The 16853-nt window shown below is 45.6% G+C and overlaps 5 protein-coding genes across 5 annotated transcripts; 3 read left to right on the forward strand and 2 right to left on the reverse strand.

The window, feature by feature from the left end:
- Positions 1–1619: 1619 nt before the first annotated feature.
- On the forward strand, positions 1620–1823 carry N7471_010433 (uncharacterized protein; the record flags this gene model as incomplete). Its single annotated transcript, XM_057283152.1, has 1 exon — positions 1620–1823. One exon carries the CDS (start codon positions 1620–1622, stop codon positions 1821–1823), a length of 204 nt encoding a protein of 67 aa, XP_057132131.1.
- A 1593-nt stretch (positions 1824–3416) lies between these two features.
- Positions 3417–4000, reverse strand: N7471_010434 (uncharacterized protein; the record flags this gene model as incomplete). Its single annotated transcript, XM_057283153.1, has 3 exons — positions 3417–3533; positions 3556–3732; positions 3806–4000. 3 exons carry the CDS (start codon positions 3998–4000, stop codon positions 3417–3419), a joined length of 489 nt encoding a protein of 162 aa, XP_057132132.1.
- Positions 4001–5487: 1487 nt separating this feature from the next.
- On the reverse strand, positions 5488–5954 carry N7471_010435 (uncharacterized protein; the record flags this gene model as incomplete). The annotated part of the gene is made up of 2 exons (XM_057283154.1): positions 5488–5672; positions 5744–5954. The coding sequence occupies 2 exons, from the start codon at positions 5952–5954 to the stop codon at positions 5488–5490; spliced, it is 396 nt and encodes a 131-aa protein (XP_057132133.1).
- Positions 5955–12315: 6361 nt separating this feature from the next.
- Positions 12316–13158, forward strand: N7471_010436 (uncharacterized protein; the record flags this gene model as incomplete). Its single annotated transcript, XM_057283155.1, has 2 exons — positions 12316–12663; positions 12727–13158. The coding sequence occupies 2 exons, from the start codon at positions 12316–12318 to the stop codon at positions 13156–13158; spliced, it is 780 nt and encodes a 259-aa protein (XP_057132134.1).
- Positions 13159–14068: 910 nt separating this feature from the next.
- On the forward strand, positions 14069–14311 carry N7471_010437 (uncharacterized protein; the record flags this gene model as incomplete). Its single annotated transcript, XM_057283156.1, has 1 exon — positions 14069–14311. The coding sequence occupies one exon, from the start codon at positions 14069–14071 to the stop codon at positions 14309–14311; it is 243 nt and encodes an 80-aa protein (XP_057132135.1).
- Positions 14312–16853: the final 2542 nt, after the last annotated feature.

The following is a 16853-nucleotide window of genomic DNA, read 5'->3' on the forward strand; positions in this document are numbered from 1 at the left end:
GTTTCGGGGCACTCCATGTGCATTTCGATCCAGATTCCTATGTGATCGCAGGGCTGGTCTTATGGTTTCCCTCGTCATTATCTCTCATGTACGGTAACTGTTCTCCTCGATAAATCAAAACATAAAATAGATAGAAGAAAACCAGTTGTTTTATTCCTGATAATAGTTTAGAGCCCCAACCACCGAATACGGGGGGCGGTGTGCCGAGTGCCGAAGTGCTCCCATTCATTCACTGTTAGTGGGTTTCCGGCATCTAGAAAACAAGAAAGAAAGCCATCAAGGTTGTTATGAAAGCCACCTTAAGGGAAAGAATCTCTGTTGCAGAGGTGAAAACCCATAGGACAAATGGAATCGTATGAATAATGCAGAGGAAAAGGGAGTAATCTGGCATCGAAGCGCTTGCGAATAGGAACCCTGTGCATGTATAAAGATGAAGCAATAGAGCTTTGAGGGCGATAATTAGTTATTTATTTTCGGTGCCTTCCTAATTGTCTAGAGACAGACATTGTATTGTGATGGTGTCTCAATAATGTGTCTGATTTTGAAAATGCTTCAAATTTCATCATCAGGTGCCCCTTCAACTCTGTAGAAGGGTACGAGGAACTGGGCCTTGAGCCTGACCGATAAATAGAATGATTGAGATTCTTATACCCGTTACAGCTCTTTCCAGGCGTCGGATGTGCTATCCAGGTCGGTGCGCCCTATCTGGCATCGGAGAACCTACTGTATCTTAACGCCGTTCCCAAAGTAATGACTAGCTAGGCCATCAGTGCTTTGCAAAATCCGCAGAAACCCGAAGAGCCCGCAAAAAAGCCCACAAGAACTTGGAAAACATGAGACCTATAACATCCTATCAAAATATATTTTGAAAAGGGAAACGCTCTACGCAGTATGGTATACTCTTTTGGCATACGGGTTGAGTTAGCATTCGTAATTCGGCGTCATACCAACCGGGGCATACAAAGAGAATTGGGACGACGGTCCAAGAATCGAATTCAGAGAGGTGTAGGAGCGTATATTGTCAATCTGTAACTTTCTGCTACTTGTAACCTCCGTACATCAATGCTTACATAACAAAACTGCAAAAAGAAAGAAAGGACAGGCAAGGCTAATACGTAGTGAGGACTACGTTCCCCCACTACAATAGATATAACGTATTTCACATACGAGCCGGACACATGTGCGAGCCGGACACCTCAAAACACCATGTATTGTCCGGTATTTATTTTCTATAACAGTAACCTACAAAACGAATACTTACCGGGCTATTCATACATCTGATTAGGGTTATGAAAGTGGTTCTCTCTCATTCCCGACATGGAAGGCGAAGGCGGTCACTAGGTTACTGTATTCGCCAGATGGGGAGCAAGCCGCCAACAGTCCACCTAGGGCGATAAAAATAGATATTACCGGATCTTAAAAATAACCTTGGAATCTCTAAGTCCCGTAACCGAGATAGTCCATTTTTTGCACCTACCACTTTGACTATATTTGGACGATAATTTTTGATGGTGGAGAGCAACCCCAGCTTAATCTGACAGAATGAAAGGATATTTAAGTAGAGATACTGTCACCCAAACCAAATAGTATCCATACTCCACGGTGAATATAATACTAAAATGCATTTCTTTTCTTTGGTTCTCATCACAACCATCGGGGCAGGTTACGCTTTCGGTCGCGAACAAAGTTTCACACAACCAACCTTCACACTTCAGCAGGGCAAGGGTAGCAATTTGGATATCTATGCCGAAGGTGTTTTTGGGTGCACCGGTGTTACTGTGGACCCGTACGGTATGTGTGCATCGATTGAAGCCAAGTATTAGAGACTAACCAGCATATAGAGCTTACATCGGACCCAAAAATCTTGGCTCTTTGCACGACTGCGTGGCTCGTTGCTACCTACCAGGAAGACGCAAAAACACTACAGATTTATTGGTTGGATAAAGAGGGAAACCGGGCAATTTGTTCCCTTGTCGCAACAATAGGTTCCTCTTGTAAAGCCCAACTTGCAGCCGCGCGGGGGTGGCACAAAAAGCTACATTTGCGACCGATTTGGCACATATTACAAGTTCATCACGATCAGTGGCATCTCAATCAACATCGACCTCATCAACAACAGTTACGACCATGTCAGCCTGTGATAATGCGCGAAGGTAAACGACAGACACTTCTTCCTGGTAGCCTGCATGCGTGTCCGTACCCCTAAACTTTGGTTGGCAAAACTGGTTTGAGTCTCATGATAGTTCCGTAGAGTCCCATATTGAAGTATTTGAAAAATAGTTGAATTCACTTTATCAGAACAACCTATCCTCCCATTCCTTCCCAATAACATAGAGTACGCTAGAAACGGCCATGAGTGCATTAGTATTGACATTCGAAATTCGCCGACTACATTGACCGTGTGGTCCAGGGCTGGAAGGCCCAAGTAGAGCATTCATTAATGGATATCAGGGCCAGGTATTAAGCCGGAGCGGTTGCGGAGAGATGCACGTTACTGCATCCCTCATTGGAGCAAACATCTCCCTATCTTCTATTCCCTATGTTAGTCCAGTATCAGTCGCGTTTATAAAGTGTTACAAGTCATTATGCTAGATATTAGCGGGTTACAACGCAACATTAATCGTGAATAATGTTCACTATGACAGCCTTTACCGAAAAATCTGAGGTCTACACAGCATAGTGGGAACATGGGAGAAACAAAACAACACCTGAATGTTTTACTAACGAGGGCTCAGGGAGCCGTAATCTGACTGCGACCAGTTCATGACGCGACCAATACCCCGTTTGAGTCAGGATATTAATGGCTGTCGATCTAGTAACCACAGATGGAGGGGATAAAATTCTTGTTTCAAATAAACGCAAGGTACATAAATAGTCGGAGATATTCACTCGCTGTTGTCGAAAATATCCCGCGTAGGTATATTTCGGCCCCGGTACTTCGCTCGAGACGAGATATATACGTTAGCCATATTTAGGTAATTATTTGATTTCATGTTTAGCAGGGCCGTGGGCGTCCATAGGGAATCGGGGGAACATTATCAAATTTCTGTTTTATTTTACTACTTATTTTAATTGTTTCACTCTTCCTTCTCGCACAAAGCCATGTAGTCGTGTTTTCTTCTCGAAGTTTCGATATTGAAGATATACCCATACTGTAAGACTACCAGTTCTAGGTCTTGTTCATTAACGATGCATCTAGAAAGAAAGACCAATTGATCTATCCGTATAGAGACTCTTCTCATTTACACCACTAGAAGCAGGATGTTGACACACAAAATGGTAATATAATCCCCTATACCGCCTAAAAGGAAGGTATTGTATCGCCTCTTCTCTCTTTTCTTCAAAGAACAAAGTAATAGGTCCGAGCCCTCTCACAAAAGCTTTAGATTCTTTCCAGCCTAGAAGGCTGCACGGTGTCATCTGCCAATGATGCTGGTGGCTCCATTCGTGGAGGTTCCAGCACATCGTCCAAAAACCGGGCGAGGATATGCAAACCCGCGGAAATTCTTTACTTTGCGGGACATAGTGGATTCCTGGAAACTCAAAAGTATTCACATTCTGGCATTGACTTGCAAGATTCCGGGTCTGAGTGGGTAAAACCACTGGATCATGGGATCCAACAGCGATAACATCGGTGTAGAGATCAGCGGAGTGTAGACCTGCCGGTATGTACAGTGGTCCTAATGTGAACCCGCTGAGACAGACAGAAAAGCTGAGGCTGGGATGACGCGCCTAAAGGGGACGACTGGTCAATTTCTCTCATCCTCTTCAGGCCGCAGCGTGGCTATGCTAAGGGCCAATCCACCTTCCAAGTAATGTCGCAGATATTGGGCCTTTTCTCCAGTAAAGATGTGATGATCGCTGCCATGGCAGCGCCGGACGAAAACCCAACAATGACCACAAATGGGCCATCACGATCGCGAGTGTCGAGTACATGTTCAATTGATAGGTATATTTTTTCGATCTCACCATCACTAGGATCACCATATCCCAGACCCATCGGTCGTTCTCTTCATCCGTATCGGGTAGACTGGGAGTATACCTGACAAGTATTGAAACTCGAAGGCATCTACTATTTGATCATAGATTCCTAGACTCTCTCTCTCTCTCACAACCAGCCATCGCCGATGCAACCCCTGAATCGAAGAAAAACCGTATTTCTGTCCAGCAAAGGTCAACGACGAAGACCAAAGAAGACGACAACAATGGGAGATTATGCTCTCTCCGCGGTGTTTACCCACGTCATACTGCAAGACACAACAACATGGGAACCATGGCTAGCCAACATCAGAAGAATTGCCGATTAATTTAACGTCTGGGAGCTATGCGATCCTATAAAAGAAACAAACCAGTTACTCTTTTAGAACCTGAAGAACCAGATCTTCAAGAGGTTCAAACGCGAGCAACGGCAAGTCAAGATTAGTATAAAACCTTGAAGTCTGAGCGATCAATTTGGGTCATCGCCAAGGATAAATATATGAAGAAGAAGAAAGGACTGAGCATTGTGGTGACAGCTATCCGAAATAGCATTCACCCAAGCTTTCAAGCATTTATTATCTCTCAGGACTCGCCATACACATTGCTCCAAAAACTGAGGATGAGATTCTGACCGGGTTTCGATCCCACCTACCTTGCTTAACTTCAACAGCAATGGAGGAATCTAGACCGAAGGCTAGATAAAAACACAGATATTTACACATGGTTGTTTGAATTGGGAAACACTTCAAACACGGTGTATGATGGCAGGCATTACTGAAGCAAAGGATGCTCTAGATGCCATATCAGTTATGTCACTAGGCTTCCATGAAACATGAACAATGAGATTGGAAGGCAAGAAGGTTGAATTCAGTAAGCTTATTACTCGGTATAAAGCTCACTGGTCGATCAGCTATGCAAACCCAATTTCACAGAGAACCCTGTCAAAAACGGCATTTTCAACCTGGCAAGGCCAAGGAGAAGCAAAGCCAGAGAGAGAATCGTCAAAGGATAAGTAATCTAGGCAGGAAGACATACTAACGTGGAAGAAGCGATGCCCATGTGGTAGAAGCTTTGGTAGGTACCCTTCCCGGAGATGCTGGGACGTCTATGAAGAAGATCGGCCGTCAACATATAAGACAAACCCAAGCTGCAAAAAGAAGTATGACGCCGTCATCAATGCAAATCCAGCCTGGAAGGCCTTCATTGAGAACAAAAGACAAGAAGAGAGAACAAAGCATGCAAATGCAACCTTCAAATATACAATTCATCGCTAATTTTTAGCCCAACCCAGAGCATAACTAAAATTTGCTATCAAACGGAGAGACCAGGCTGGCTTGTGAATGAATCAGCGATGGCAGACGATTGGAGTTCATGCCTTCAAGCCCTCGAGGGGCACAGCGGGTCCGTCTTGTCAGTTGCCTGGTCGCCGGATGGAAGCCGGCTCGCATCAGCGTCAAAAGCTGAGACCGTCAGGATCTGGGACCCGGTCACTGGCCAGTGCACATCAAATCAACCCTTGCTGCTAATTCTCCTGAGGGTGTTCAATTTGATAAAGTCGATTTGAATCATCTGCATACTAGTGCTGGCACATTCAATCTTGAAAATGTTGTCCCTATGAAGACCTCCCTTGACCGTTCGGCTCCCCTGCCACATCAAACAGGGTATGGCTTGAATGATGACTGCACCTGGATAACCTATAAAGGAGAAAACCTTCTATGGTTGCCCTCAGAGTGTCGGCCGACCGTTTTCTCATCATCAACCATACCTTCAAATATGGCAATCGGCGGTTCATCAGGTCGTGTCTTGATCTTCAGTTTCTCGAAGGAAACCCCTGTCATAAACTCTGTCATAACCCCACAAACCTCAAAGCGACTTTTCAAACCTGGCGGACATCGTAGGCGCACAATCTTCTCGCGCATCTTTAGCAGAAAGTAGGACTTTTCCCTATTCAACCGCTCTGGGGTAGAGCTTTGCATGTCGATAGTATAAAAAAAAATCAAGCAAATTAGCAAATTCCGTTATCGCAAGGATGAACGGCTGTTTCTCTTGCAGTAATGCAGTTCGATATAATGTCCAGCCCAGCAGGTTCTATAATGTTCACTAAAATACATAGCTTCTGAATGCAGTAGGTATAGTAGTGTTCAGAAAGTAGCTCGTATCTAATAAACTTATCAATTGTCAGATTGCAAGAGCTTATGGCAACACCCGGATGTTTCTGAAATTTCATCTCTTTTTCAAAATGAAGGGGTAACTGGCGGGCCTGTATTTCGTGCCATGTTCCGTACCATACGTCAAGACGGTTCGAAACAAGGATGATCTGTGGCCTAGCCTAAACAGGCCTAGGTGGTTTCACCATCGTCTTGGCGGTGTGGCTCGAAATAGTTTCTCTGTGTAAAACATGGAAGCCAATTTCGAATATTGCTGTATTATCAAACGCCTTTTTGGTCAACCAACCTACCCTCATATTATCCAGCCAACCATAGCTTCAATGCCTAGGGTTCTCCTTGTAGGAGTTTGGAAAGCCTTCTCTTGCACGTGAATGACTACAAAAATTAATCATCTTTGATGCTTGCAAGCCTCCTTTGAAACTCTGCTACTTTTAGAAGAATCGAATGATCTTCATATGTAAGGAAATGGCTGTGAGAATCTAGGTTAATCTGAACAAAATGCTAACCCCTTTTTCATAAGCGTCACCAACTGACTATTTGACAACCACAGGCGCTGCTCAGGCCCAAGGATATTAATGACATCTTCACAATACGACCACACCGAGCCCCAATGAAGGGTATAAGCCTATGTCGCCTGACTACGCCTTATTTTATCTGTTCCGGGTTTTCGCTGGAAAAGTAGACAACCCGTACTCTTGTTTGTTGGTGAAGTCAGGCAAATCATTTAGCGAAGAGAACCTTGTTGCATTTTACAACGAAAATCTCGCAAGAATGAACAGGTGTGATATCCCATCTGCTGATATCTACAGGGATGGCGGAATCATAACGGTCGAAACTCGTCACGGGAACCTTTATCATCCAATCAATAAAGCACCGATTTGGGATGTGAATGAGAAAGAATTGTACAAGGCCGAAATCAACGATTCTAGCCATGTGGACGTCCTGCTACATGTAAATACGAAAGAAAATGAAGTGCATGTTGAAGAACTAGATCACGTTTGAGGCACTTAGTTGATTAGAGATGGCGCCCGATTGTATGTAGATATCTCTCTCTTTTCACACAGTCATTTTTCCAGTCCACACTTGTCGCTCGTCAAATCATATTATTATGTAGACAACCCCATTTCACTAGTAAACCAATTCTTACAGTACAATTCGAAAACTGTTTAACCCTTCGGCAGACAGATTTTGTTTCTCGGCCCGTACCCGAAACAAATTTAATCTATATTAAGATGAGCGGTAAGTTTTTAGCCACTAATAGACATATGATATCCTTAAATGGCCTTAACGGGTATTATATTGATACGCAAGGCCATTTTAGATACCCTACAATAAGACATAGTCTTGAGAAAACCTAAAAATGGATTACACCCGCCCATGTTCATTTTGATAGAATCTCCGGGCATATATTCAAGCTTTCTGCTTCGATCTTTCAATTCTACTTTGTTGAAGTGTACAGTCATGGGCCCTCTAAATCTCACTCCCCGCGGTGTGGACGAAAATTACCCTCGAGCAAAAAGGATAAAGATCACCACTGATCCTGATTCAGCCTCATCTAGTCTGGGTCTGTCTGAGATTATTGACTTGTATTTAGATCGCCCTGTAGATATTCGGAGTGATCATATATCTCCCCAGAACTTCGTCAACATTCGACAGTCAGATAGTTTGGTTGGTGCAGAGATAGCAGGCAGTTTATCTACCATACTGTCGCCAGTATCGCCCATGCACGACCAAGCCTCCGATACCGACTTTAATAAGAAGCGTGCGTACGGATCTGGGCCCGGTCAGATGCGCCAAATTGGCTTGCCAAATCAAACACCGCAAGCCTCTGTCAACAACCGGCATAAATATGATACGCAAACTAGCCTGTTAGAAAGACCTTTTTTTGGATTTTCTAGTGGCCAGCAGAGAGGCCTTGGTCTAGGCAGTGAGGAAGATAAAATATTTGGTTCCAGCAGATCATCAGATGGCCCACCGACGAGTGGTCATGTGACAGCTCTCGAGTCAGTCCAAAATTTCTCTATCAGCCAGGATGCGCAACGGGCCTCGAGCGGTTCTGCTTCCCAAATCCCAGCAGATGATACTGTAAGGGGGGCCAATTACGAGATAAAACCCATGAGGGCGCATGGGAGTCTCATGCCTGATGACCATCATGACACTTTACCATCGAATGATGTCACAGAAGAGCAAGTATTCCTTTCCAGTGCAGATTGTATTCGTGAAAGTCCTGCAAAAAGTCAGACCGAGCAGCCGTTGATGGACCCTAGCTGGTTCTTCACTACAATGTCGAAACGTCTTTCACATAACTTCACTCTAATTTGTACAATATTTACTTTGCTGGGATTTATATTTGGATCTCAACTGTTGCATTTCATAAAGCCTCCGATCATTATTTTGGTACTTCATTGATAGAAAGAATCCTGCAGTCTTAGCAAAGTTGGCCCTATGCTCTGTGGTACTTCAAGTTGCCGGCCGGATTTTTTTCAACAGTCAATATCTTATCGGCATCGTTGCGAAGTCCTGCGCAGGAATTGAATTATGTGGTCTAATTTGTCTATGATCAAGTATCTCGGCATTATGTAGATTTCCAAAAGCAGTAAAAATATCAATGCACTATATATCAATATATCAATATTATGTTATATTGATATTCATACTGTTAAATGGTTATCAACTAAGACGCAGGCTGTGTAAGTAGTTTCTAATGGTCGAACAAGAGGGGAACTCTACAGGGCCCTTGCACGTAGAGATTTAAGGAACACAGCTGGAATTGTTTCTAGAAGGTAGTGCGAACGATGCAAATCTGAGTTACGACCAGGGTGCGAAGCTATATAGAGACCAGGGTTCAAAACCCCATTTGGAAGGGATTTTGATGCCTGAATGCCTGGTTTAAGCCTGAATAACTAACTAACGTGTTTCACTACCGAGCTGCGCACACCACCGAGCTGCGCACACCACCGAGCTGCGCACACCACCGAGCTGCGCACCCAACCTAACCTATTAATTTCAAATGCATATATCTCAACCAAAACTCCATTAAATTAAATACACTAAAATCATCATCTATCTGGACATGCATCTCTTCTATGGCCCTGATTTTTGCATAGCCCGCATGTTGGTAAAGCCCTAGTTCTTGGCTATAAAGGTGGCGAAGGCCTTCGCCGCCTGTATTTTCCCTTCCTCAAGCATTCTTTCTTCTCGCTGGAGACAACTACTAGACAGGGACAACACTCTGGGAACACGAGCTATCTACCTTCACAGACTCGAGCGGGCACCGCGCAGCAGTATGGTCTGGGATCCTACAGCAATACCTAGCCATATACTCCGTACTCTGTATAGACTATAACCCTACATGTTCTTATTAGTAAAACACACCTAAGAACAATGAATTCGACGTAATCTACCATTACTACGATAGACACCTCACTATAACTACATTACGGGTTAAGGTCTCTTCCTACCGACGTCTTATCAAACTCTACTGTAAAGCGATTATTCTCGTTGAAAAAGAAAGCCCAAATCCTGCTCTTCATGAAGCGATCAAAGTACATTGGGGCCACAGCAAAACCCAACTTTGCACAAAACTAAACTCTTGGCGTTCATAAGGCTGCTAAATAATCAACATGTAATCTTATTATTTTTCGCTGTTTTAGATCGAACCTACATAAACTAAATTATTGGATACTGACATTATATGAATGAACGAAATAAACGCTCATATCGTTTTGTATTAGCTAGATATTAGTTTATTACGAATAAAAATTAGAGATAATTATGGTTGTGGTGGTGTTTGATGGTTTAGGTTTACTCACATGGTCGAAGTTGTAGAAATATGTTTTGAACAGAGGAGTTTGTGAGTACAAGTATAAGATCTTACCCTATCAGTTAACATCCAGACAGTTTGATTACTTCCCTATAGGATTATATGGTATACGTTATATATTATTACCATTTTTACTTTCCTAATTAAATAATTATCTAATATCTATTAGGTAGGGTGTTATAGTATTCGTTTCGCATACTTAAACAGCTGGGTTGAAATTTTTTTGAGATCCCTTATGGTGGAATTGGGGTGGGAATGGGTTATTGCTGGGTTTTACTGGGTTTTGCTGGGTCTAACCCACTTAAACCTATAATATACACCAATTAAATGCTAGTGAAGTAGTTACTTTTGATAAACAACAAGTCGTTTGTTCAGCTCTCTATTTACAGCTAGGCTAGTACGTCTTGATGGAGAATCTACGATGTGGTGATCCAGGTATGGAGAAACAGAGCAGTAGATTCAACTGGGAGCAAAAGGGACGGAGAGGAAGAAGAGAGAGAGAGAGAGAGAGAGAGAGCTATCTACTATCTACTACTATCGAGATCTGTCCCATGTGAGGACTACGGCCTAAGACAGAATCAGGCACCCAACACGTCTTCTACCCTTTGTATGTATCCCCTTTCTCCTTTTGCAATTGATCCTTACTGTTTATTTCGTCTATCATGTCCCAGAGCCAGCAATCCAATTTGACATCATCTATTTACGATGGAGATATAGACAATCTTGGTTATCTTACCCCTTCGAACCGACTTGGCACTCCCCAACTATCTACTAGCCAGCAAACATTCGATCTCAATTCCATTGACCCCGAATTCCTTCGTCCGATTATTGGTACCTCCTACCTCACTTATACGCGTTGGTCCTGATCGGAGAAAGGCATTTGTTATTTATGACAAAATGACTCATACTGAATGGGTCGACTGGTGGTTGCAGACTGATTTTGGAAGGAAGAGGAAGATCGATTGGGACTCAAATCACCAGTCTGATATTTGGGGCAAGTTCAACCAGGTTGCAAACTGTACAGATGGGGCGCCAAAGGTTATGTGTAAGAATTGCGGCCAGATTCTTGAGCATCCTTATACCCTCCATTCTCATCCGACGGGCGACCGGAGAGCACAATATCATGGCACATCAACAATGTCAAAACATATCAAGAGCGCAGGGTGTCGAAAGGCCAAGGGTGGATCAAAGTTAGAGATCACAAAATTCCTCAGCAAAGCTGTATGTTCTATTATAACTTGATTTTTATTATCCTTTACTAAATTTCCTTAGGATAATACTCCGACCGAGGCTCCTTTCTCACAAGAGGCCTGGGAGGAAGAGATTTTATCCTTTTTGTCTCTCAATCGACTTCCATTTCGTCTTAGCGAGCACCCCAAGTTTCAGAGCCTAATACAAATGGCTCGCACCTCTCCATCTACTCCTTTGATACCCTCCGCTGATATAATTCGTCCGGCTATCAGGCACAGTCAAGATTGGCCAAAAGCTTGTGCTTCAAATGCTTCCATCCAACTCAAAGATATCTATCGCCCTTGATTGCTGGACTTCTCCCTTTTCACAGGCATTTATGGCAATTACTAGCTACTTCATTGATAGTGATTGGGTATATCGAGAGGTACTACTCGACTTCAAACCTATTTATGGGGCGCATACTGGTGCAAACCTAAGTAGTGCACTAATGGAAACCCTAACGGAACATGGAATCGAAGATAGGGTGTTTGGGTTGACAACAGACAATGCATCAAATAACAAGACTCTTGTGGAATCCCTTCAACAAGTTTTATCGGATGGTGTTATCATCATTCGAATTCCTTGCCTTGCCCATGTTGTCCAACTTAGCCTTAACCAGCTTCTTGGGCACATTAAGGCCGTTCCAGAAAATGAGACTGCTGAGACAAAGTGGACTGATCAACAGTCTAAAATGCACTCATATCCACAAGAGTCATGATGAAGATAAGATGTAAGAGAAATACCCAAAATTACAACAAGAGATTGTATAAAGTATGTAGTCGGGATTCCTTGGTATATTTGTATTGTTTGTAACCCAATTGGGGCCCCAGCCTGGGTTTTTGCTGGGTCGAGATTTTGGACCCGTACCCAACCCAAACCCGGGTTGGGTCCGGGTTGGGTCCGGGTCCGGTTGGGTTCTGCAGAAGCCTAAGCACGATCGCGGACGGCAGTACCGGCTACGGGAATATAGCCACTCCTAGCACCACTGATAGAGGTGTTCCCACTCCAAGCACCACAACAGACACGTACACTTTGCCGCTTGACGATGGGCACGCCGCGGACACGGGTCTCCTCAACCCCCTGGCGAGCAGCGTAGCCTTACACCATCCCGCCGGGATGCCATTCTCGCCAGAGCTTACAGTCCTGCTCGGCGAGATGCAGAAGGCTGCCGAAGACGTGTCGCAGCTCGTTGGGCGATTCGGCTTCAAGATGGCCGGAACGCTCCGGCGACCCCACATCAAGACGGCGCTCTTCGCGGACCGCAACCGGCTCCGGTTGCCGAGCCTGCGATACGCTGACAGCTTCACCTGTCTGCTCACAAAGCCCTTCGAGAAGCCGATCAGCCTCAGGGGGAAGGCCCTGCTGCTGTGGTGGTTATGGGACGCGCTGCTCGAGTGGTCCACGCCCTCAATCAGCTCGAGAGGCTGCACGCTTGACTTTATGCCCGCCCATAGAACCGACATCGTCCTACCCTGCACGATCAGCATCAAGCTCTAGTCCACTGGGGACGGCGTGGACAGCATCTAGCTGACCGCGGCGTACGGCGGTGACTTCATGGAGCGGCGCATCTTCGACGCGCCCATCGCGAGATTCCGCTTCCCGGAGACGGCTTTCGACAGGACCACGGCCGCCCTGGCCATCGATCAACCCCCGTACAATGGTTACGGCTGCATCAAGGACACGTTCGACTATCTCATGCCGCGCTCGGGGAACATCTGGCGCAGCGCCATGAACATCTTCCCGGCGGAAGAGAAGCGCCTGGTCCAAGCTCTCGCCGAGACTTGTAAGGCCAACGACGACTATATGTACATGTCGGAGGACAATGACTCGCAGTGTAAGAAATTGATACAGCGCTTCCCGCCACTGGCCAGAAAATTCGTTGAGGATGGAGGGCTTGTCGGAAAGGAGCGCGGGTCATACTGCAGAAGTACCAATATCCCTCCAGGCCCCAAGGATTAGTCCGCTGGATAGGTTGTCAGGCGCCTGTAACAAAAGGTTGGGGAGAGCACTCCTGCCTTGTCTATCGCCGTTATTTGAGTAGCATGGAGCTTGATCGCATTCTTAGTATAGTAGTCGGGGATCTCCTACCCTGTCACTCATCAAATACACTCTTTCACCACGGCCACAAGCCAGACGCTAGACCAGGCCGAGAAGGCCCTTGATAAGTAGCATGTAGGTTTCCGAGCCTAAAAAACCACTCAGCTGCTGCACTCAGATCCTACGTTCGCACAAGAAAACCCCCACAGGTAGAATCTTACTTCCTGAGGGAGTACAAGTCACTCGCGGTGCTCTAATACCAGCCGGCCACTTCTGCATTTTGACCTGAGCCATAGCGCCTCGGTTGCACGTGCGTGGTGACCAGCTTCTATGCTCTTGTATTGTCTGGTTTCAGCGACGCATGGCCGCATGCTATTCTTAATGAGCCGGGGCACGTCCCAGTGCCCTGCGGGTCGTGGGAGTCGCTGGTAATGCCGCTGCTAGCGGAATATCCTACTAACCCCTGCACCTATGGCCATGTCAGATCCTGCGGATCTGCGTGGGAAGCGAAGGTGCAAAATAGAGAGCTCAGTGAGTGTAGATAGCTAGCAGTCCTCACCCTACAGTGATAGTAAGGTTCAACGACCTAGTCGCACTCTCTCTGAGGATCTCTGGCTGTGACTAACGGACGAAAGAAGAGAAGTTAACTATCAACGGAGTGCAGTGGTCTCTAATAAGACTAGTGTAGGGCCTTACGTAACCGCGCTGACGAAAGGGACGCAACAGGCCATACGAGGCCTTCTGGCGGCAAAAGCACCTGCAATACGATGGGCGAGGCATTTGGATTCCCGAAATCTGTTGACCGTCTAGTAAACGAGACAGATTTAAGACTATGAACGGGACCAGCATTCGCTATTTCCCCAACATTGCTACGACGCCGACCGATGGACGAGAGAGATTGGTCTGGATGGACACCGATGAAAGCGCAAGCCTGGAAGACCGGCGGATGCCTCACAGCCCTCCCGGGAACTTTGGCAAGGAACTGGGAGAGCCGGAAGGCATTCTCCCAGGTACCATGCCAAGTACCACCAGGGGTGATTGTCGAGGACAGAGGCATAGCAGTGAAAAGCCATGACCTTATTCTATCCAAAGTCCCAAGAGAAAAGCCCCTGACTCTCTATATATACGTTAAGCACTTCTCCATTCCAACCCTCCTCTTTGGGCTACTTCATCATGTATGAGGTGTGAATTTCGTCTGCTTACAGATAAGATTAGGCTTCACAATTTCACCACTTTCGGCTCTTTGCCACTTTCGGTACCAGTCGTTACTCAGAGATGCCGACAACCGGCCCTCTATTTCTATCAACATGTTTAGTTGGGGTACCCATGGCATACCATTACGCTCTGCCAGAATTCTCCGCCCTGATAGAGCGTCTTGACGGGCTTGCTATTCTTCCAGCTTGTTTGGGCGCCCCATTTAAGTTACGCGTGTATAAACCGCGCCCGCAGGCTTGGGAACTTGATCTCGATGGCAGACAGCCGCTTCTGTTCTTCTTTGATACTCCCTTTTCAGAGATCAAAGCGTACTATGTACCACCTCTCCAGCTCTCTGAAGCTCCACAAATACTTGTGGTTTATCCGGGAAATACCAGCGCTGTTGGAGCTCAGATATCAGCCTTCTGGTCACTCTTTAGCCGCGATATTCATTTGATACTCGTCATCCGTGTGGATATGGTACCTTCGGTGACGACCGCTCCTCACCTATGACTGGTCAGCATTATGGCCTTTTGGAGGCATGGCTGCGAGCGATCCCGGATAGTCCCGAAAGAGACTTATTGAATCCACCCCAGATTGACTGGGATAAATTCAATCCACGCACGGTAGTCTGTGACGGAGAGGGGATCAAGATTGATTCATGTCCGACAGAACATCTCCCCAAAACCTTTTCTAATCTAAGAGTAACAGCTTTTCGTCGGTCCTTTGGAGCTTTTCTTGCCTCATTGCTATACCTGCGACTCCAGGATATACTATACACCATTCCAAGGCATCGCAAAGGTGAACCCATCAGGCGTTCATGGCATACTCTGGAAGCTACTTCAACCTTGGAGTCCATTCCTGAGTCATGATAATCAAGCCGTTCTCAACACCTCGTTATTTCCCTTGGACGAGCGCCAACAACTATTTATAAAGGAATACAAAAGAAAGGTCTTTACTGGGTTGACATCGAGCCTCTACAGCAACCCTGACACCAGGCAGACAACTCTAATGGCCCTGGCAACCAGAGAAAATGTCGTTGGCCGAGTGGACGAAAAGGTTCAGACAGCTGATGGTGTGACAGTGCTCAAACTTGAAAGTAATCACCGCGTCCTACCCGATAAGTCTTTTAAAAAAGCTGTACGAAAATATCCAGAAAGCTCCGCGGAAAGACATGCCACTTGACATGCGGGTCCGAAGCAGAAGGTTCTGATGGATAGATATAATTATCGGGTGCCTAGGTGACGACGGAAGTGGAAGTTGTGACCAGGGACAAATTGCGATGGAACGTTGCTATTGAATGCGAAACTGTTACAAAGTGAGACCTCCATTCTGTGGATTTGAAGCAAACAGACAATACTTGAGAGTGTCTCACCTCCCCAACCCTTTTCGACCGTTAAATGTGATTTAGTATTGCTTGTTCTTGAAATTACGAGCATCAGCCATCAGTCTCGTCACACCGGAGACAACCCGACTTGGTAGTTTTAGACCGCATTGGAAACATAGGAAGAGAGTAATTGATGATAAATCAGCATTTGTGAGCTGCTTGCAGTCTAAAGCTATGGTCGCCTTGCTTAAACTTGAAGGATCAAGGTATCTCCAAATAATATAGTGATTTATCACACATTCACAGTAGATCACCTCTATTGTTAGCCTTACATAACTCGTTCAGTAATTTTGGAAAAAGAGCTGAGCCTTGATTCACATTAACTATGGTTGCTTTACAAGTGGTCGGAAGCCCCCTAGCCTTCTCCACATCCAAGAGCTATTTAAAGGTGAATATACTGAATTGGTAGCGTCTCTAAGGACACAACCCCACTAACCAAAGCAAACCCCTGATTTTCCTCACCACTCCACGGCTTTGAAGACGAGTACCGGGGCCATGGCATCCCCGATATTCCCGATAACACAGGATTGCTGGCAGGCCGTTTAAAAGTTTGGACCGACAATGCATCAATATTCAATAGCGAGCAGATTCGCAGTCGATTTGGGATCATGTTGTTCTTTGTCCAGGTGCCGAATCAGGATGTAGGGGTTTGACTTCTTGAAAAGTGGCGGGATCAGCCAGCCTCCTTTGCTCTTTTGAATTATCGTCAAGCCCGTGTTCGGGAACCCATCCCAAATGATTTTCTTCCCACGTGGTCCCTGGTGGGCACTGAACTTCTTCCAATCGAACTCAAGTTTACAGAAATAATTATTCCCTACCACCAAATATATATTTGCGCCTTCATCTAGGCCGACAAGGATCCCTTTACACAAGTCCTTGTCATGCGCTATTTCGTTCAGTATGTCTTGAGCCTTGTCTCGGTCAAGACAAGCGGTGATCGATGATGCAATTTCTCCGAGAAGTATTCCGAGAAGCATTCAGTCTCTAGCATCGTTGTCAAACTTGAAGATTTGACTGGGTCGACATAGGTGCGGAA

Source organism: Penicillium samsonianum, assembly GCF_028829775.1.
Source record: "Penicillium samsonianum strain IBT 33392 chromosome Unknown utg000006l_segment0_segment0, whole genome shotgun sequence".
NCBI classification, from domain to species: domain Eukaryota; kingdom Fungi; phylum Ascomycota; class Eurotiomycetes; order Eurotiales; family Aspergillaceae; genus Penicillium; species Penicillium samsonianum.